Source organism: Neovison vison, chromosome 6 (genome assembly GCF_020171115.1).
Source record: "Neovison vison isolate M4711 chromosome 6, ASM_NN_V1, whole genome shotgun sequence".
NCBI classification, from domain to species: Eukaryota; Metazoa; Chordata; class Mammalia; order Carnivora; family Mustelidae; genus Neogale; species Neogale vison.
This window is the reverse complement of record NC_058096.1, coordinates 55,880,262-55,902,658: the sequence shown is the minus strand read 5'-3', so window position 1 is coordinate 55,902,658 and position 22,397 is coordinate 55,880,262. Positions and strand designations below refer to the sequence as shown.

Below are 22,397 nucleotides of genomic sequence, written 5' to 3'. Positions count from 1 at the left end.
GCTATTCCCTCTCATTGCCTTAAAAATCGGGTTCCTAATCTTGCTGAAACACAAGCCACCTTCTGGCCTCAAATGCCCGATAACTCCCCAGCCAGCTGTTGGCGTCCTCCCTGTCTTCAAAAGGTGTGTGTGTCAGACATGTTAGTAGTTAGCGGGTCTCCCAGGGGAGAGGTAACCCCGGGTCCCCCGGCTCCTCTAACCTGGTTCTGTCTCTTCCCGTTATAGTCCCCTCTCTGTGAGAATCTGAAAGCTCTCCTCTTTTTAGCTCCTTTATGAGTAAATATTTCAGCAAATGTTATCTGGCAGTGAGAGAGCTGACAGACCTGGAAGTATTTCTAACCCGTTTTCTGAAATCTCCTCTGATTTTTCCTCAGACATATTCAGGTCTCTTCTGTGTGAGCATAAACCCTTACAAGTGGCTCCCAGTGTATCAGAAAGAAGTCGTGGCTGCCTACAAAGAGAAGAGGTGATCAGAAGCTCCCCCTCACATCTTCGCTGTGGCCGATAATGCCTTTCAAAATATGCTTCACAGTAAGTGGCTGCCCTACAAAATGAAAGGTAAAAATATCTGATCTACTTTCTTCTCCGTGTCACTAAGAGGCAGAAAGGCATTGTGAGCAGAGCGTGGCCTTTACAGTTACCTAATCACTTGAAGCCTCCATTTCTTTGGGATAAAACATGGGCAAAATAGAGCCTGCCTCCTAGGGTTCTGGAGATGATTAGCTCACACGTCAAATTAAGTGAGATAATGCATTGAAAGTGCTCAGCCCAGTGGCTGGCCCAGAGTAAGCCCCCTGTAGATGGCAGCTTTTATTACATCAAGCGCCTGCTAGAGTTTCTGGCACAAAGAAGTTTCTCTGTAGCTATTGTAACACCATGCTTCTTAAAAGGCTTAAAATGGCAAAAATGTCAACCATTAGTCAGTTATCATTTGTATTTGGAGCAAGGAAAATAGGCCTGAGATTTATATGTTCTTATGAGTGACATACATAGGGGCAAGGGAAAAAAAAATCTCTTTTTACTCTGTACTCTTTAAATGGTATTTTTTTATCCAACTGAGAGCAAATCCTTTTCCTTGTGTCTGACTTCAAACCGCAACCAAGGAAATTTTGAATAAGTTTGCCAATACGTAGAAGCTCTGGCAGAAGAATGTTCTGACATTTTCTTTTCTTTTGTAGATCAGGAGAATCAGTCTGTACTTTGACGTAAGTGTTTGCCTTGCCACCTCTTTCTGGCTAGCGGTGAGAGTTTCAATGGAAACAGATATCTACATTTCCCTGGGAATAAAACATAAATTCACTATCTTTGAATTGTTTGCTCTTTAGATACAGAATACATTCTAGGCAAGAATAAGATACTCAGGAAATTGTCATAACAATTTAGTCAGTGATTACTCCAGATATGGTATTAGGTAGGTTGCCCCCACCATCTTAGTAGATCTTTCAGAACTCATAGTGCACAAAGTGATCTTAGTCACCTTCTTGATGGAGAACTCCCTGTTGAAATAATCGTTTTCAAAGGTCTGTGGACTGGCTAATTGGGCAGAGAGCCAGAAAGTTCAATGGGTATGACCAGGGAACAAATAACCTCCTGCCAGATTGGGGCAGACCAAGGTACCTTAAGTAGTAGGAACTAAAAGATGGTGACACTTGGAGCAGAAAAGGAGGGTAAAGACCAGTGATATTGTATTGTATCTACTTTTGATGAGAAGAGCACTGGTTGACCAGATGAATGATCAGCATGGTGACAGGGGAACGGTAGGGGAGGCTAAGATTCTAAAGGCAATGAAATGCTAAAGTTCTTGGTCTTCCTAAACAATGGTGTTGTCACCTCATGTGTTGGGCTCTCCATTGGCTTTAATCATCTCAAGAAGAAAAATAGTCTCAGAATCTTAGAGCTAGAAGGATAGTTAAGTGTTTAGGCCTTGCAGAGAGGATTGACTATTTCCTGGAGTTTCATGGAGATAAAGGCAGGCCTTGATCCTATGATGCTTTGGGTGATAAGGCTAGCACCACTGCATTCTTCCCACATCACAAAGTTAACTAGTTATCAAAGGTAAAAGGGAACTCTAAAACCCAGCTGCCTGGTAGATTGATTGGTAAGCCCTCTTCTCAGGGAGAAGGTTGGACCTAGCCATGTGGTAGCCTTAATATGTGAAAATCCCTGCAACAGCTGGTAAAGAGGAGACCTGTCTTTAATTAATAGAGAAGCTCCTCAGTTTTTTGTTAACCAGACCATGAAGAACAGGCTTCCAGTTTTTATAAAATCTTTAATCTTTCTGTGCTGGGTTTTGATGTTTGTTCATGCTGTTTCTCCAGCCTGAGATAGTCCTTCCCCTTCTCCCAACTGATTAAATATCTACATCTCTTTCGTCGAGTTTCCTCTCCACTTCCATTTTTCCATAATTTTTTTTCCTTCTTGTCTTAGCCTATATGGTTAAAATGATTTAACTTCTCACTATATTTATAATCCAGACCAGTTAACTGTATCATTGAATTTCTCATCGCAGAGGAGAATCTGGCGCTGGAAAGACTGTGAGCACCAAACATATTATCCAGTATTTTGCCACCATAGCCACCATGGGTGAATCTAAGGAAAAGCTGGTAAGTGCTCATATATCTTGGCAGGAAAGGTGAGGTAGTCTTATCCTGATCATGGAGGCTCTGCCTTGACCACTTTTGGGGGAGAAAAGAGGAGACAAGAGCCATAGAGCAATTAGAAAATTATAGAAAAGCGTTTTTTCCCCCCCATCTTTGCCTCTTGAGAGGATCACCAAGTGCTTCAAACCAATAACCCCCAAACATGAAATCACCTAATTTGTTTCAGATTTGCTTCAGGGGCTATTTAGGCTGATCTTTGTTGATTGTACCCTCTGAGAATTACACTTAAGATCCAAGCCATCTTCCCTAAAGGCTAGAGTCATCAGTGCCTTGAACGGCCAGTTTTGATATTTCTGAATCCCTTTAGCTACTGTGAGATGTCAGACTTCCACAGATAAGTACCAGTAGAAGTCTCATTCCTTTACCACTAACTCCTGGATCAAATCCCAAATGCCTGATGCGCATTACCTCAATGTTAATCACATTCCAGGTTCTACTTATCTTCCCTCTCTATTTAATTACTTTTATCTTTGGTGATTTTTAATTTAGCTTACTTTGTTTAGCTCCATTAACAGGTTGATGGGTTATATAATAATTTGAGAGTAACTAGACCATGAGAATTGGTATGCAAAAATAAAATTAGATAATGCTGAGTGAGATTCAAAATCAATGAGTTATTGAGCTGTTAGAGTCTCTTATCTTTCTATGTCTGGCATTGTTATTTTGCTTTTTTAAATTCAATCCTGGATGCTCCCTGCTGTTTTTGCCAAGAAGTATATCAAAATAGCAACCTGGTCCAATTTTCAAACCATGAAAAGTTTCCCAACCACCACATTCCTGAATTTGATTGATTCCTTTAGGTATCATTGAACTCTATTATTCACTAGATATTACTTCATTTCTGTGTGCATTTTAGGTTGTTCAGTGTGTGTTTGTTCTAGCCATTGAGCTTTATGATAATGCATGACATAATACATAATACAATACATGAGAAACTTTGCTCCTTTAGCCCTTTTACCTATTTGTAGTAGACCCATACGATGTAGAAGGAATGTAATATTTGTAGTTTTAAATATAGACTTTTTTCTTTTTTCTTTTTTTTTTTTTTAGATCAAGAGAGTGTGTGTGCACATGAGAAGGAGAGGGAGAGAGAGGAAGCAGGGCTCAATCTTACCACCCGAGCTAAAATGAAGAGTGGGACACTTAACCAACTGAGCCACACGAATGCCCCTAAGTTTATAAATTCTTGAATACTATATACTAAGTAATCCCTTCCATGAAATGGATCTTTGATGTTGAGTGGAAAACAACATAGCCACATGGCAGTGGGGATGCTGAGTGCTCATTCAGACTTACTCTGTGCAGGTGACCTGCTGAACACACACAATTCAAATTCAAAATGAATACCATCACTGATTCCCTGCTCGGCACAGACCACTGGATTACTTAGGAATCATAACAAGGAAAAATATAATTTAATAATGCCAAGAATCTGCTGTATTATCTTAGGATAAATTTCCAGGTATAAGAATTAAGTGGGATGAGAGGGAGATAAACAATGGGGAAAATATAAGGCACGAAGTCTTTTTGGAAATAGGCTATGGGATTGATTGATTGATTGATTGATTGATGGTAGATATTTAGTTCCTTTCCCCACTTAGGCCAATTCCAACCAAAAGAGAAGCATTGCAAGTAAATGAGCTCCCACATATATTCACAGGGACATTGTATGTTAAGACAGTTTTTCAACATGGGGGCTTAAGTGGGTAGGAGAAGAATCCATGAAACAAGATGGGATAGGGAGGGAGACAAACCATAAGTGACTCTTAATCTCACTAAACAAACTGTGGGTTGCTGGGGGGAGGGGTTTGGGAGAAGGGAGGTAGGGTTATGGACATTGGGGAGGGTATGTGCTTTTGGGTAAATTGGAAGGTGAGGTGAACCATGAGAGACTCTGGACTCTGAAAAACAATCTGAGGGGTTTGAAGTGGCGGGGGGGGTGGGAGGTTGGGGTACCAGGTGGTGGGTATTATAGAGGGCACGGCTTGCATGGAGCACTGGGTGTGGTGAAAAAATAATGAATACTGTTTTTCTGAAAATAAATAAGTTGGATAAAAATGTTTTATGTTAGTGTTAAGCATTAATAATCTGAACTGACATTGTATTGGGGGCTTGGTTTGGGAATAATCAGCATCTTTTCAATATTGGCTTCGAAGCTTTAAAAAAAAAAAAAAAGACAGTTTTTCAGTCATCTATTTTTCTGAGTTCTGATTCCGAAGTAATATTGTATAAAAAAAATTTGGAAACAGCTTTGGCTACTATTTATCCAAAGCAAGAATGGGGTCAGATCTAGGGATGGAGGGCTTACCACATTACAGAATTTTACTGATAACTTTATCTGCTGTATTTCTCTTACTTGTACCTCAGGGGACTTTAGAAGATCAAATCAAGCAAGTGCATCCTATTTTGGAAGCATTTAGAAATGCTAAAACCCTGAGAAATGACAACTCCTTTTGTTTTGTAAGTAATGTGATTGAGCAGTATATCAGAGTCTCTAATTTTTAAGTAAATGGTAAAATTCAGGTCTGAGCATATAGGTGTAAAAAAATTTCTCAGACATCAAAGAGGTCTAACATTGTTAGACTGCTTGAAAAAGAAAGAGACCAGTTTTGTTATTAAGAAATTAAAACTATATATAAATATGTACCAGGGAAGCTTCTATTGTTTGGTCAATTTCAGGAAGACAGTATTTAATAATTAATAATATTAACAATATTTAATAGATTCAAATTCCTTTCTAGTCCTGGTAGAGAAGCTCACCCAGCACATTCTAATAATGCTTTATATTGTATTATATTTTACAGATTTGAAAGTACTTTCCCCTTCATAATTTCCTATGCACTTCCTCATTCACTTAATACAATTATTGTTTCTACTCTTGCCTATGGCTCCCCTACCTCTGCATATTTTCTACTGGGGGAATTTTTTTTTTCTTTTTTTCAGAAAGAAAACATTTTTAAAAATCGCTTTTGATAACTGCAGTCCCAGGATAGAGGAAGAATTGAATTTCAAACCTTACTTTCACAAAGCCATTTTATGACAAAAATGAGTGGCAGGGAGCCACTCTATAATTTACAAGGAAATTAGCAGAAGGCTTCCCATTTGAATCTTTGGGCACAATTAAATAACAGCCTCATGGTGAGGTGGTTGGGTTCAGTCCAGATCCTTTGCACTGCCTTGCCTGTTCCTACACCTCCTTGTGAGGGTACTTACACACGTGTGTCTGTGTGTATGGTTCCCATTTGCCTATATTTGCTAACTTAATGGCTCAATCCCCCTGTTTGTCGCCACGCTCCTTCCCTTGCGTGGCTGTGGTCCCCCCTACCTACTTCCTTGCAGGGGTGACCTTTACCAGCCTGTCATCCCCGGCACCGTCCTCCTCATCCTGCCAGCCCCAGCTGCCACTGACTGCCTCCTTAGCCGCCCCTGGCTTCTGACGCGGGCTCTATCTCCTTGGGCAGGCTTTCTGTCCCACAGATCCTGTCTTATGGCTTTTCATGAAAAGAAAGGAAAGGAACCCCATCTATTATTTATGCCAAAGCAGTGCTTTAAAACAGAAATCTGATCACATCTGCATAAAATCTCCCACTGTCTTCTGAGAACACATAAATAATATTAAACCCTACTTCTTCCTGTGGCCTGTAGGACTTAGTGATAGGGTGCCTGGGGCCTAATTCTCGGGCTCTTGCCTTTTTGCCCCTTTTACTCACTGAAATCCTGCACAGCTGTCTTTTCTTTAGGATTTAAGGATCACCAAACGTTCCTTTGTGTTCCTTTGTTAATGCCATTGCAATAGCTGCTTACACATAGAATCTAGAAGAGTAGGGACCACACCTGGTTTTTTTTCATGTGATATGTCCAGGTTCTAGTAGGTTTCCTGGATGGTAGTAGGTTTTCAGTGAATGTTTACTGAATAAATGAAAGAATATGCTGAACAGATATTGCTCTGTCTCATTTTTTAGGTAAGAACGCTGAGGCCCAGAGAGAATAAGAACACACAGCTAGAAGTCGGCAGGTCTGACACTAGAATCCGGGGCCCCTGCCAGTTCTGGTGATCATTCTGGCTTCCTCCGGGCATTAACTGATGCCATCTCAGGCCCATGCTGCATTTTTCTTTTAACTTTGAACTAGTCACTTTGGTAGTAATGCGTATAAGAAAGCCGTTGCAACTGTTCAGAATGTTTCCATAGGAGACTGTGTTTTATGCCCCCCCCCCCGGGGCAAATTCATCAGGATGCGTTTTGGTGCCACAGGCAAGCTGTCCTCTGTAGACATTGATATTTGTAAGTAGCCACTGCACTATTGGATTACTTTTCTTCTAAGTTTTGCAGCAATACCTAAATAGGAAGCTTTATCCTTTTCCAATCCTGCAGATTTGCTTGAAAAATCCCAAGTGATTTTCCAGCAGCCCAGAGAGAGGAACTACCACATATTCTATCAAATTCTGTCTGAGAAAAAGACCTTCGTGGTAAGTGTGTTATTCTGGAGCTGAGGGACATTGTAAAACAAGAGACAGAAGTCAGATTCTCAGACCTGGGAAAGTGTTGATTAGTAAGTCTCTTGAGAACTCAGTTTATTTATTCTAAAAGGTAAACAATTATTAAACCAATTATAAAACCAGTGTTCTATAATTTTTTAAAAAAGATTTTATTTATTTATTTGACACAGAGAGAGATCGCAAGCAGGCATAGAGGCAGGCAGAGGTGTGGGGGAAGCAGGCTCCCTACTCAGCAGAGAGCCCGATGCGGGGCTCGATCTCAGGATCCTGAGACCATGACTTGAGCTGAAGGCAGAGGCTTAACCCACTGAGCCACCCAGGCACCCCAAGCGTTCTATAATTTTATATTGCTAGAGAGTAAATGTTTTCCCAATTTGGTAGTGTTTGGAAGTAGACAGGATACCTAGAAGGTATAAATGAAAGTGTGTGTGTGTGTGTGTGTGTGTGTGTGTGTGTGAGAGAGAGAGAGAGAGAGAGAATGTGTGTAAAAACTTTAGGTAATTTAAGGCCTTCAATGATTAGAAAATTAGAACCACATGGGCGGTAGAGACAAAAGGCCAGAAGTGGGAGTTTTATAAAGAAGGGAGGTTTGGGGTTGGGATATGAAGGATGGGAAGAGGATTCAACCAGAGTAATGAGTGGAGGGTATTTCCTATGAGAGGAACAGTGGGTACAGTGGCAGGAAAAGGCAGGACAAGATCGGGGAGCAGAGAGATCAGGTTGACTGGAAGAAAGGATTTGCATAGAGGAATAGTAGAGATTTTATCCTGATGGTTTCTGAACTCAAGGAGTTGGGGGTGATGTACATATGTTATAGGGTTGGGGAAATAGGACGTCATGATTTGCTGAGGGCAGTGACAATGAAGCTGATGTGGTGGGCAGGATGGATGGGAGGCCGAGATCCTAGAGGGAAGGGACTATAGCAGTCCTAGTAGAAGATCACAAGGCATTGTGTAAGGTTGTGTCTTTGGGAATGGGAGAAAGGGGATGGATTCATAGAAGAATAGACGGGTCTTAGCAATGACTGAATGTAGGAATGAGGAAGTGATGAGCCAAAATATTCCTAAGTTTTATGATTTGACCAGGTTAAAGGTAGTACCATGAAGAGAAAGAAAAGTATCTAGTGGGACAAGAGAATGAACTTCCTGTCGTCACTCTATATTTATTGTGTGACTGCTGTGTGTGTACCAGGCACTGCTTTTTTGGGGGGTTGAAAAATAAGACAGACAGGTCCCTGCCCTCATGGGCTTACATTCTAGTATGGGAGATAAGTAATAAACAAGTAAATGAAAACATATATAATTTTAGCAAATGGTACGTCTACCAAAAAAAAAAAAAAGAAAAGAAAAAAAAAAGGTGAGAAAACAGTGAATTTGGGCTTGGTAGGGTATCAGGTGGTTTTATTTTAGATGGAATGGTCAAGCAAGACCTCTCTGGGAAGGCAATATTTTTGCAGACACCTGAAAGAGTAAGCGAGTGAGCAGGCAAGATTTTTCGGAATAAAGTTACAGGAAGCTCGAACAGTGAGTGTAAAGGCCCCGAGGCAGCAATGCACTTGTTTTATTCTTGAGATTACAAAATGGCCATTGTAATTGACAGAAAGAAGAAATTAATGGAGGGGAGAGGTGGGCAGGACCAGATCAAACAGCACCTTGCAGCCTGAGGCAGAATATGGGAAGTCATTGGAAGGGAAGAATGAGAGTCTGATTGGATTGCAAAGGTCGTGCATATGAAGTAAACATCTGAGGACAAGGACGCTTCCACAGGAGTGGTTGTGGGATGAGATCAAAGATCCAGGTGAAAAAAAAAAAAAGAATCCAGGTGAGCAAATTAGTGGGCAGTGATTTCCCCCAGCCTCCCATGCTAGGTTCAGTATGTTAGTCATACCCTTAGTGGGGTTTTGACTGCATGGTCTTCAAATTCAAAGTGCCCTCACCAAATGGGGAAAACTCTGCAAACTGGACAATTATTTTTGGCACAGGTGCAGCTGGTGAAACAAACGCAGCCGCAGTTCTCCTTCTGCTTTCCCTCCACCTAACGTGGAACAGATTTCTTTTTTTTCTGGATCTTCCTCTGATTAGCCCTGCCATATCTAATGTTCTTAGCACCGATTTCTCTGCTATGCAAGCCATCTGACACATAGGGTCCAATGTGGGTACCAGCAGGGACTGTAAAATTTGGGGGAGCATCTCTGTTTACAACTAGAACTGTCCGAAGGCTCTGGTCTGCGATGGAAAATGCAGGCTCATCTTGAATTCATTGATCTTGCTGAGTCTTTGGGGGCTGCAGAGATTGATTCCTGCACGAAGACTGACATCTGGTGGTCCAGATTGGGTATTGTCAGTTCATTTGTTCTCGGCACCATGGGCCATTCTTGGGGACATTTTAGAATTTGAGTTATTTTTATTCATGTTTGCCAAAGGAGAGCTTCAGAGTGTCCTGAAGATTGTTACAAGAGAACACACCTTAGCAACATATGGATTATGTCCAAGTTTCCAAAAACAGAAGCGCTTGTCATTATCAGAAAATAACCGTGTATGGAAAATCAGTCGGGAGGCTGGCCACCCATGGAAGGAGCTGAGGAATGGGGTGAAGTGTTATCCCAGAGCCAGCTCCCAACTAGTCTCTACATGGTCTGGAACATCTCTCCTCCCCTTACCTCTCACTTTACACTGACCCTTGGTCAAGGCATGGCTAAAACCCACTTCTTCAGAAACCTCAGATACGGCTCCTTGAAATTCTTGTTCTTAATGTCACCCGGATGGGTTGGTCCTGCATATACCTTCCTATTTTTCTTCTCTTCTTTGTCTATTTTTTTCTGTTTATTGTACTCATTGCTACTATTCAACTGGTGTATGAACTCTAGGGTGAGGGTTCAGAAAACATCACCTTGTCTCTTAGAATCTTTGACATTTTGCCTACTGCCCTAGGGGCTCATTTTGGTACATGCCAGTAGTGCATAGGGGTGCCAAGAGGGGCACCCAGTGTGTCTACTAGGGGCCTGAAGGCCTCTGGGGAAAGAAACTGTCATCGTCTGCACTTCCTATTCTGGAGCATATTAAGTTTTACTCCCCTGGCCCAATAGGTTTCTCTTGAACTGTTCTCCTATCTTCACTCCCTTTCTCCCCACTGGTTATTAGGAGGAAAAAGATGTGTGTGTGTGTGTGTGTGTGTGTGTGTGTGTGTGTGTGTGTGGTGGTGGTGCAGATTGTGCCCTGCCTGACTCCAGAGAGCGCTATTCAAACTGTAGACTGTGTGAATGATTCTTTCTTGTGGAGTTGGGCAGTGTGCAACCTCTTTAGCTGTCCATGGCAGTGTGAGAAACAGGTAATGATGGTTGATATGGCATAGTGGTACTAGCTACAGGACTTTGTGATTTTAAGGGTTTGGGTTTTGTTTTGTTTTGTTTTGTTTTGTTTTTTGGTCCAGTGTCAGCTTTGCTTCTTTTCATAGTGAACTCAGCTGAGTCTTGGAGAACACTCATCCATGGTGAAAGTAAAATTCACTGTCAGGAAGACATGTAAAACAAATCCTTGAATGATAAAATACTCATTCTTAAAGGCTTCTTTGCATCTCCTACTGAAGAGTGGAATCTAGAAATGAACTTGTATGAAGGTTGAGACCTGAATTTTTTGAAGTTGTGAAACAACTGAATTTACCTTTAGCATCGCCCTGCACCTTTTCTTTATGCTCTCCCCAGCCTTCCTGACAAGCTCCCTTCCCCCCGGTTCTCCACATGCCCACAGCCTGGTCAACAATCTTCTGTGTGGGCCTTATCTGACCTAGACAGCCTTGCTGGCCCTCGTAGTGTCTCACATAAATGTATTCACTATTTGTTTGCCTTTTTATTTTTTTTTTAACATTCTCTCAGATCCATTCCTCTGATAGAAATGAAATTAATTAAATAAAAGAACCTCTGTTTACATGATACTCTGTGGTGACCTCAAGACTTAACACAATTAAAATTCGTTTTTCCTGGAAAATAAATTTTAATAAGACCTAGTAGGGAAGACGTTTTGAGCTAAAGGCCTTTCAGAGTCCCTCAAACATGCATGCTTGTGGTCTGTATGTTTCTAAGAGCTACCACTTCAAACTGACTACGGCTCCTGTGCATCAGCCATATTGCTGGTTAGTGAGATAAAGGAGAAGCCCATTACGTGTCCTTTTTGACTTCTTTTTTTTTTTTTTTTTTTTTTTTTTCCCTTATGACTTCTTGAAATGCTGTGTCTGAAAGCAGGGAGGTGGGGCGGGAGGAGTGTGTGTGTAGCATGTGGGCCCTCCATGGAGCCTTATTCCCGCCCCCTCCTGAATGTTGACTCTTTCCTCCTCCTGGTCTGGTAGACCTCGGACACATGGTGGTCTTTCTACTGTGTTTCCCATAGTGTTTGTCCAGTTGTTGGGCCTGCTTGGATGGGAGCAAGACCCTCCTGTTGGCAAAGGAGGAAAGAAATTCCCATCATAGTTACAAACACAGGTTTGAGAAGGTAGGTGGCTTAGTCTAACAGAAATACTAGAAACTATGTTCTAAATTCAACTGATCATTAATTTGGGACTGGCCAAGTAGTGAGGATTTTTAGGTTTCTATTTTCCTATATTCTACATACGAAAAATAATGTCAAATATAGCACCTTTCATTAAAATGGCCAGAATGAAAATGATCAAAAATGAGATAATGAGAAGTGATGACAAAAATGACATAAAATGAAAAGGATATATGAATGGTTATAATTTAAAGTGATCCAACTTGTAATTCTTGGAATAACAATTTTAGAAGGTAGTTTGGGGTGTGTGTGTGTGTGTGTGGTTTTTTGTTTGCTTGTTTGTGTTTTATTTTGGTATGAACTAAAACATCCAACAGAAACATCCTCTCATCCTAAAAACACCCAGCATTTCCTGCACTAGTTAGATGTGTGATTCCTGTAGCCTCCTTGAGGGAAAGGACCATGTTATCTTTATATCTTTACCCCCTTCATATCATATAACTATTGTAGAGAAAAAAGATTAAATAATTTGAAAGACATGTTAATGATGTCCATATTTGAGATGTGAGAAGACAAGATTTCATGGCAGCCCCAAGTGTAGCCTGAGTAAGGTGATGACATTCACCAGCGTATAGAACCACATAAGAGGCATAGCTTCAGGGCAGACATGGAAAAACATCATAGGTTTGGGACGCCTGGGTGGCTCAGTTGGTTAAGCAGCTGCCTTCGGCTCAGGTCATGATCCCAGCGTTCTGGGATCGAGTCCCACATCGGGCTCCTTGCTCCGCAGGGAGCCTGCTTCTCCCTCTGACTCTGCCTTCCACTCTGTCTGCCTGTGCTCGCTCTCGCTCTCTCTCTGACAAATAAATAAATAAAATCTTTAAAAAAAAAAAATCATAGGTTCAGTTTTGGTAATATTGGATTTGAGCTACTTATGGCTGTCTGCACTGAAACGTCTAGTGGGAAGTTGGAGATCTAGGTCGGGAGCTCAGAAAATATAGATTTGAGAGTCATCAGTAAAGCTATGAATGAGCCTTGCAGAATATATAGGCATTTCTTGACCTTGAAAGGCATGACAGTATTTGACACCACTGATTACTCCCTCCTCCTTGAGAATCTCTCCTCTTAGCTTCTAGCACACCACCCTCCCTTGTTTCTCCCCTAAATCTCCGGTATTTCCCTGTTGGTCTTTCTCTTTCATCTGGCCCTGTAACTTTAGAGTGCCCTGGGCTCAGTCCTTGCCTCTATCTCATGGTGACCTCATTTAACAACGGGTAGCTTTAAAGATTGTTTCCATCCGATGACTTCCACTGTTCTATCACAAGTCCAGAGTCTCTCCAGGATTCCAGATTCCTAGCTCACTGACTCCTCTATGTCTCAACTTGGTTTGGAAAAGAACCAAATTATATGAATGACTCACAATGAAATTTACTTGTGACTGATTTTTTTCCCCCCTATGGTACCACTATATTTTGAGGGTTTTGCACAATGTAAAATGACAGAATCATAGATTGTTATGGTTTAGGTTGTAGATACAATAAAAACTATGGGTTTTAAATGTTTAAGGGGAATTCCTATGGAAAAGAGAGACACGCAGAAGACTCTTAACAAGGCTAATATGCATGCCCAAGGTCTTTTGTGATTTCAATGTGTCAATTTCCTTTTAGTTTACACAAAAATAAAACACTTTAAAAGAAAAAAATTTCTAGAAATTTGTAAGATGGAATTCTACAGTATATACTCTTCCTGTCTGACTTATTTCACTCAGCATAATTATTTTGAGATTATTCTATGTTGTAGCATATATTCATTATAACATCTCAAATTTAATGTGCCTAAGACCTGCTCTTGAACTCATCTGTTTCTCCCAGCTTATTCTCACCTGTTCCATCTACTTTAAAAAGCCACACTCTGAGCACTTCCTTACCATTACTCCTATTACTACGCTGGTCGAATACCATCATCTCTCTCCTGGATTTTTTTTTTTTTACGATTTTACTTATTTATTTGATAGAGAGCGAAAGTGAGCATACATGCAGGGGTAGCAGCAGGTAGAGGGAGAAGCAGGCTCCACGCTGAGCAGGGGGCTTGATGTGAGTCTCAATACCAGGCCCCAGGGGATCATGACCTGAGCTGAAGGCAGATGCTTAACTGACTGAGCCACCCAGGTACCTCTCTCGTGGATTGTTTAACAGTCTCCTACCTGATATTTCTGCTTCCATCCTGTTCTCTCTGTCTTTAATACAGCAGCCACGGTAAATTACAAAAAAAGAAAGAAAGAAAAGAAAGAAAATCAGGGGCACCTGGGTGGCTCAGTGGGTTAACCCCCTGCCTTCAACTCAGGTCATGATCTCAGGGTCCCGTATTGGGCTCTCTGCTCAGCAGGGAGCCTGCTTCCCCGCCCCCCACCCCCCCCCCCTCTGCCTGCCTCTCTGCCTACTTATGATCACTCTCTCTCTGTCAAATAAATAAAATCTTTAACAAAAATCAGATTATGTCATTCCTCTGCTCAAAAACCTTCAACAGCTTTCTATCTTACATAGACATAAATGTGCAAATCCTCACCCTGGCCTGTGAGGAGCTATGATCCATTCTCTTGATGCCTCTCTGACCGCATAACCTACTACCACTTACTTCCCTAATTTGCCTCTTAAGCCACTCAAAATGCCAGGAAAACTTCTACCTCGGGAACTTTGCATTTGTTTTTCTTTGTCTGGAACATTTTCCCTCACTTATTTTCCCCCACAACTCTTGCAGGTCTTTATTGAAATGTCACGGTATAGAGGCTTTCCCTAACCACTCTATTGAAAACTGTAGCTCTGTATCACCAACACTTTTTTGTTTTTAAGATTTTATTTTTAAGTAAACTCTACACCCAACATGGGGCTCGAACTCACAACCCTGAGATCTAGAGCTATAGGCTCCACTTACTAAGCCGGCCAGGTACCCCTGTATTGCTGATACAATTTATTCCCTTTCCCTGCTATTTTTTTTTCCATGGCACTTATTAACATTGTACATTTCATGTCTTTTCATACATTTTACTTATTTTTAAAATTTCTGTCTCCTGCTGTTAGAATGGAAGCTTCATGGGGACAGGATATTTCCCCACCCCACTGACGTATCTCTAAAACTTACTCTAATGCCTGGCACATTGCTAGAGCTCAACAAGTGTTTCTTGATAAAAGTGAGGCATGAGAAAGAACACAAAGAGATTCTTGGGAATTATGAACATTTCAGGGACATTTAAATCCTCATTCAAATGAGGCTTTGAGGATTATATTTCTATTAAATATATATGCTGTATATCTAGTACTTGCCTTCAGCTTGATCTCCTTTGGGCTAGCCCGATTTCTTTTTACTTTTTAACTTTTATAAAACAGCCTCATTGAAGTGTTGTCAATATAAATGTAAATGCTGACATATGCGGGAGACCATTACCGCCATCAAGTTAACGCAGGGATCTGTTCAAAAGTTTTCTCGTGTTCTTTGGTAACTCCGCCTCTGCCCTTTCTCACTCCTCTGAGGCTTCCCCTCCCCACCCAGCCCCTTGGCAACCACTAACATGCTTCCTGTCACTACAGATATGACTGCATTTTCTCGAATTTTATAAGTTGGAATCACACAGTGTATACTCTTTTTTGTCTGGCTTATTTCACTCTGCCTTATTATTTGGAGATTCTTCCATCCTCTAGCATATGTCCACAGTTCAGTCCTTTGTTTGCTCACTAATAATCTGTTGTACGGACACGCAGGAGTTTGTTAACTCTTGATGGACACTCGGGTTGCTTCCAAACAGAGCTGCCGCGAACACTGGGGAGGGAAGTACGCTGTTTCTGAGATCTGGGGTCGAGGATAGCAGCTTCACTTCACTGAGTGATAAATAGAAAAATCAAATGGGCTCAAAGAAACTTCCAGGGAGCCAGTGTGAGGCGTTAAGCGGTTAACGGGATTTGGCTAATGTCCCTTGCTGCTACGGTGCTGACAGCCTGCCTTAGCTTCCGCCTGCATTATGTTTCCTGACTAAGTGAATCATGTCAGGAGCCTCAGACACATCCGGCGCAGTGCTGAATGAACACGGACGCTGATTTATGGATTCCTTGAAAGACAGCCTCAGCCTCGCTAATAGGGAGGACGTGATATGACAGGATACATTGCTAGTGTTCCCGGGGCGCTCAACCCCAGGGTCTGCCCACTTCCTAGACTTTGAAACTCAGTCCTGCTACATGTATGATTTTACAAAACATTTTTTGTCCTCTGCCCTCAACCGTGTATCTAGGCCAAATTCCTGTTTTCAAAGTTTTGCCAACATGCATTATCTGTTTTATTCACACCCATTCAAGCTGTTGTGATTGACTCTATTAGAATTTGGTCTGCCGTGGTCTTCTCTTGGGAGACATTAACACATGACTGACAAGTTAATAGAGGGCAAAATTTGATTGCAGAGGTTTGGCTGTGGAATATGGATTTCATTTTGGCTTGTTTACAAGTGTGCTATCAGCTGTAAGAGTAAACTGTGAATATGGGTCAATTATTTCCTAAAGCCTTGCAGATTTCTTTAACTGTTTAACTGAAGGTTTTCCCACTGCAGACATGCTCCTGGTGTCTGAAAATCTTTCTGACTTTCCCTTTTGCTCTCATGGAGTCGTTGCTGTGGACAGCCAGGATAATGCTGAAGAACTACTGGCCACTGATGTAAGGCTGATGTTAATTACCAGCGCAAAGTTTGGGCATGACAGTGAGAAACCGCAGCATTTCAGATCCTTCCTCTTAAGGGTCCTGGAGAAGTCACTTTCCTTCTTTCAGGGGTGGAGGGTACAAGTTGCTCCTCTGGGTCTTTGTCCATTCCGAGTTTACTTACTTACTGAAAAAGTGCACATTGTGAGTTCGGTAACTTTAGAACGTCTGGAAAGATAGGAAGATGTTTCAACTCAAGGGCAACCACTGTTTTTATTTGGTATAGGTCTTTATAGTCTTTGTTCTTTTTTCTTCCTATTTGGGTTGCTACTATATAGTTGGTTTGGTGTTTTGTGTTTTTTTTTTTTTAATAAAAAGATCATAATCACACTGCATTTAGTATTCCGCATACAGTTTCTTTTTTGATTAATCCTATAATATAAGCATTTTCAGTGTTATTACAAACTCTTCATAAACACTTAAATGAATACTTAATATTTTACCAGACATTTGTCCTGTAAGGTAGTCACTGTAGTTAGCCATTCTCCTATGGTTAGACTCAAAGATTTTGTTTTGTTTTCTACTGTGGTAAATATCTTTGTAGGTAAATGCTTTTCCCGTATATTAGATTCTCCTTATGCTACATTCCCCAGAGTGAAATTACTAGGCAAGGATTATGAATTTTTTATAGTCTCCTGATACATATGCTAAATTAACCGCTAGAAAGATTGCACCGACGTCTACCCTCTGGGAGTGTGTGAGAACACACATCCCGTCAGGCGCAGCGGCTTCTCAGGGTGTGGTTCTTCTGTGCCATGTGTTTTTCTTTTCTGAAACACTTCCTCTGCCAGTCTTTGAATAAGTGGGGGGGAGATATATGGGAGCCCCCCAGATATGCAACCCATCCGATATTGGTGCTACTTCCTGCCATAACTATGAAAGGCAAAAGAATTTACCTCATAGATCCAGCTAATGATCAATGGCTGGAAGGGAAAGGAGGGAAGCAGGACATCCAAGGAAAGTTCTAAAACTACTGGAAGTTAAACAAGCCTTCCTAATTCTCGTTTAAAGGGATAAGCAGACTGCGGGTGACCAAGTGCCAACAGGGCCGATTTGCATTGCCTTGAACAGAGCTGTCACACCTCGGGGCTGTGGCGATCTGTTTCATTCCCTCTGACAGCCCATGGAGTGTAGGGAGGTGTGACACACAGCGGGGGTGAGGTGCTGACTGCAGCCATTAGGCAAATGAAGACATGGCCATCTGTTTCTCTTTTTACAGCAGGCCATGGACATCTTGGGCTTTCTTCCTGATGAGAAGCATGGATCCTATAAACTCATTGGAGCCATCATGCACTTTGGAAACGTGAAATTTAAACAAAATCCCAGAGAAGAGCGAGTGGAGGCAGATGGCACAGAAAGTAAGAATTACTCTGAGGCTATGGCACAGATTCTTCAGTTCCCGGACCCCAGGCTTGCTCCCCTTTCCTTGCAGTTACCTCCCCTCTTGGTTTTTGAAAATGATGAAACTGATCAGCAACCTCCCTTGATGGCAGCTTCTCAAAATTACTCTCTGAACCACCATTCTGATATATAATTCTTGTATCTCAGAATGAGAAGCATTCCTTAATTATTGACAGTGCCAGTAAATTTGCCAAACGTGGGTAAGATAGGCTTGATGATGAGGAGAGAGACTTGCTGTCAGCATGTAGCCTGCTGAGAAAAGCAGAGAAAGGAACAAATTACCAGAACATATATTAAGTGACATAATGGAGGTGTGGACAAAGATCTTTAGAATTCCAAGGGTAGGGCTTCCATTGGGTTGAAACCACAACAGCTTCACCTGCCTTTGGTTTTTATTCACATGAAAAAATCTATAGTCTTGCCTGCTTACTAGAAGATTTGAGTCCTCTTACAATGAATGATCTGTCTAAAATGAACATTAAAATAGAAAATCACAATTATAAAAAGAAGGAAGTATAGTTATTTTAATTATTTCATTCAATGTTAAAATTCCTAGCTACTAAAACACAAGGAGGAAACCCATTTATTCAAATCTTTCAACAAATAATTTTAATTTAATTTTAATTTTTAATTTAATTTAATTTTAATTTTAATTTAATGATTTTTTAAAATTTTATATTTTCAGTTGTAAAAATATATATACACATATATGTATGTTGTACATATATATACGTATACATATGTTTCTATATATACATACATACACACACACACACACATATGTTACCATTTTAACTGTTTTTAAGTGTATAGTTCAGTGATATTAAGTACATTCACAGTGTTGTGCAAACATCACCAGTATTCATCTCCAGAACCTTTTCATCATCCTAAGCTGAAACTCCGTAGCTATTAATAACTTCCTATTACCCCCTTTACCTCACCCCTCTCAATCATTATTCTGCTTTTTGTCTCTATGAATTTGCCTACTCTAGGTATCTCATGTAAGTATTTGTCTTTCTATGTCTGGCTTATTTCACTTAGCATAATGCCTTCAAGATTCATCCATGTCATAGGGTGTGTCAGAATTCCATTCCTTTCTAAAGCTGAATAATATTCCTGTATGTATAGTTCACATTTTATTTATCCACTTATGGACACTTGTGTTGCTTCTACCTTTCATTACTGTGATTATTGCTGTTGTGAACATTGATGTTTAAATATCTGTTCAAGTACCACACTCAGTTCTTTTATACGTGCCCAGAGATGGACTTGCTGGATTAAATGGTGACTGTATGTTAAATTTTTTTTTGAGGAATTGTACCATACTATTTGCCATAGTGGCTGCATCATTTTACATTCCCACCAGCAATGCATAATGATATCCGTTTCTCCATATACTCATCAACATTTATCTTTTCCTATTAAACAATTTTTATAGTAGCCATCCTAATGGGTTTAAGGTAGTACCTCATTGTCGTTTTGGTTCGCATTTCCTAGTGATCAGTGATGTTGAGTATTCTTTTATGTATGTATCGGCCATTTATATATCTTCTCTGGGAAAATATCAATAGCAAGTAGTTTGTTCATTTTTGAATTGGGTTGCTTTTTTTTTTTTTAATTGTTCATCAAGTTATTTTTGAGGTCAGTGCACAGTACTGACACTATTCTGGTGCTGGGGATATATCTGAGACCATATCATCCCTGTCTTGACTGCCTAATGTGGGAGATAAAAACAGACAAATACACATGACGTCATCATGGAAAAAATAAAGCAGAGCAGAAGAATAAAGAATAATAGGGGTTAGGGGTTCTTGTAGATAGAGTGGCAGAAAATCTCCTCAGGGAAGAGAACACTTGAGCACAGATGAGAATGAAGTAAAGGACCTGTGAGTTATGTAAACTTCTTCTATATTAACATATTAAAATATGCTTTTGTGACATCTTATTTGTTGCTTTATTTTGTGGTTTTTGTCTTTCTTTTCCCTTTTCCACCCTTTGAAATAGTTTTGTGAGGAATTGTTTTCATTAAGAAAGCTAGGAATGCTTATTTATTGGAAAATACATGTAAGAAAGCGATGCACGTGATGTCATCCAGTCTCCCCAGTGGTTCCTTCTCAGAGTCTTTGCTGGAGCGTTCTCATCTTTCCCCCTTCTAACTGCTGTTGGGATGGTGGGATCCATTCTTGAATCTTTTCTCTGCCCGTTTCCTAGGTTGTCATCCCAAACTCAACATGTGTAGAATTGAACTCTTCATCTCACTCTGCCCCTGCTACCAGCTCTTCACTTCTCAGTCTTTAGTAAATGTCAACTGGATTCTCTCAGTTGCCCTGACTCTTAGCATCATCTGAACTCCTTTGTCTCTGCCTTGCTGTGTCTACCTTTACATATATATAAAACTCATCACTACTTACACACCAAGACCCTGTCTAGAGCTACCATCTAGCTTGAGCCATTGTTTCTTACCAGATTATTGCAGTAGCTTCTTTATTGGTTTCCCTATCTTCACCTTTGCCTTATTACTGATAGTTCTGCACAGAATAGCCAGTGGTGATACTTTCATGGGTCAGTTCATGTCTTCTCACTCTAGACTCATCAATAGCTCCCATCTTACTTAAATACCAAGCCCTTTTTAAAAAAAAAAAAAAAAAGATTTATTTATTTATCTGAGTGTGTGTGTGTGTGTGTGTGTGTGTGTGTGTGTACACAAGCCGGGGGAGGGACAGAGGTAGAGGAAGAGAGAGAATCATCAAGCAGACCCCATGCTGAGTGCAGAGCCCAGTGAGGGACTTAATCCCAGGACCCTGAGATCATGACCTGAGTCAGAACTAAGAGTTGGGTGCTCAAATGTCTGAGTTACCCAGGCACTCTTAAACCCCATGTTCTCATAAGCGTCTCATTGTCTTCTGTGATACTTCTTAAATCTCTCTGATCCTATCTCCTACTGTGATATTGTGATTTATAATAAAATAAATTATATTTAATCTTTGTTCCAGTTTCTGACACAGAGTTCTTAAAACCCTTGAAATTTTCTAAGCAATGAGAGCTATACAGGTGATTTTGTTGTTAATGAGGCGACTTTTGGACTGTACCTAAGGATCCGGCTGGTCACCATAGGAACTAACCATGTGGCTGGACAGATGGAATTTTCAGTCCTACCTTCAATTGTGAAGAGGAGAGGACTAAAGATCGATTTCTACCACCAATGGCCAATGGTTTAACCAATCATGTCTTCGAAATGCAGTCTCCATAAAACCCTAAAAGGACAGGTTGGGAGAGCTTCCAGGTTGGTGAACACATGAAGATTTGGGTAGGAAAATGTGCTTGGAGAAGGCATGGAAGCTTGGCACTCTTTTCCTATACCTTGCCCTCTGCTTTCTATCCCATCTGGCTGTTCCCGAGTTATATGTTTTATAACAAACTGTTGCTATAGTAAGTAAAATGTTCCTCTGAGTTCTGTGAACCCTTAGCAAATTAACTGAACCCAAGGAGGGGGTCAGTGGAGTCAATAGCCCAGGAGACAACCGGGACTTACAACTGGCATCTGAAGTGGGGGAGTAACAGCCTTGTAGAACCGAACCCTTAACCCATGCTCCTTCCTCTACTTCTCATGTTAGGATCCTCTTGATCATGTTTCTCAGTCTTTCTCCATTTCTTATTACCAATTTAGACCATCAGCACCTTGCATGTTGGCATCTTACAATGGGTTCACTTTCTCTCTTCCTGGTCTGGTCTATCTTGCATATGTGCACAAAACTAATCATTGTGAAGCCTGACTCTATGCCATTTCTTTGATAAAAGTCTCTTTAATGTTTCCCCTTTATTCAATGAAGCCCTTATAGTGATTGGCATCAGAAGCTTTTTGTGACCAGAAATCACTTGCTTTTCTCAGTTTACTGTTCACTCCCTGACTTTGTGGTCTAGTCTTTGACCATACAGGTTCTCTCCTACTGCAATGCTTGTAAGTCATGCTGTTCTGTCTCAGAAATTCTTGTTCTTCTTGTATTTGCCTATTCAAACTCTTCTCATCTTTCAAGGCTCAGATCAAATACCATTTCTTTTTTGAAAGCTTCCCTGATCAGGCAGTCTAGAAGGGATCTCTCCTTCTTTTAAACTTTCATAGTAATTGATTTCTTTGTCTCTGATTAGCAATTGTTTTACTGACTTGTTATTTTTGTTTGTTTTATTTGGCCTCATAGATTATAAACTCCTCGATTTCCAACTTTCTGTCTCGTTTATCTCTTTTGCTATAGCATTCCACACTTAGACCTTACACAGAGCAAGTGATCAGTAAACTTTCTTCAATAAATTCAAGAATTATGAACAGCTCAGAAACAATATTATAAGCCTACATAAAAGGCTAACAGTTGAAATCCATTCTTTTAACCCTCTTCCACATTAGCCAGGTTGTGGATTGACAAAACTGGACTCGGTTCCTTTCTTTATATCTGATTGTTTACATATGGGATTGAACTAGGATGAAATTGTAAAGTTGGAGAAAATTTTCTTTTGTTTTTCTCTACCCCCTTACTTGTTTTCAGATAAAGTCAGACTTCATTCTATCTTCTTCTTTTTTTTTTTTTTAAAGATTTTATTTATTTATTAGACAGAGATCACAAGTAG

At 40.6% G+C, this 22,397-nt stretch overlaps 1 protein-coding gene across 1 annotated transcript in view; it reads left to right on the top strand.

The window, feature by feature from the left end:
* MYH15 (myosin heavy chain 15) overlaps positions 1 to 22,397 on the top strand; it is a 150,452-nt gene that overhangs the window by 11,401 nt on the left and 116,654 nt on the right. The window contains 9 exon segments of the mRNA XM_044255030.1: positions 375 to 531; positions 1,179 to 1,209; positions 2,510 to 2,603; positions 5,028 to 5,120; positions 6,880 to 6,943; positions 7,034 to 7,125; positions 9,782 to 9,791; positions 16,231 to 16,334; positions 17,596 to 17,734. Of these exon segments, the coding sequence (XP_044110965.1) occupies positions 375 to 531; positions 1,179 to 1,209; positions 2,510 to 2,603; positions 5,028 to 5,120; positions 6,880 to 6,943; positions 7,034 to 7,125; positions 9,782 to 9,791; positions 16,231 to 16,334; positions 17,596 to 17,734 (784 nt within the window).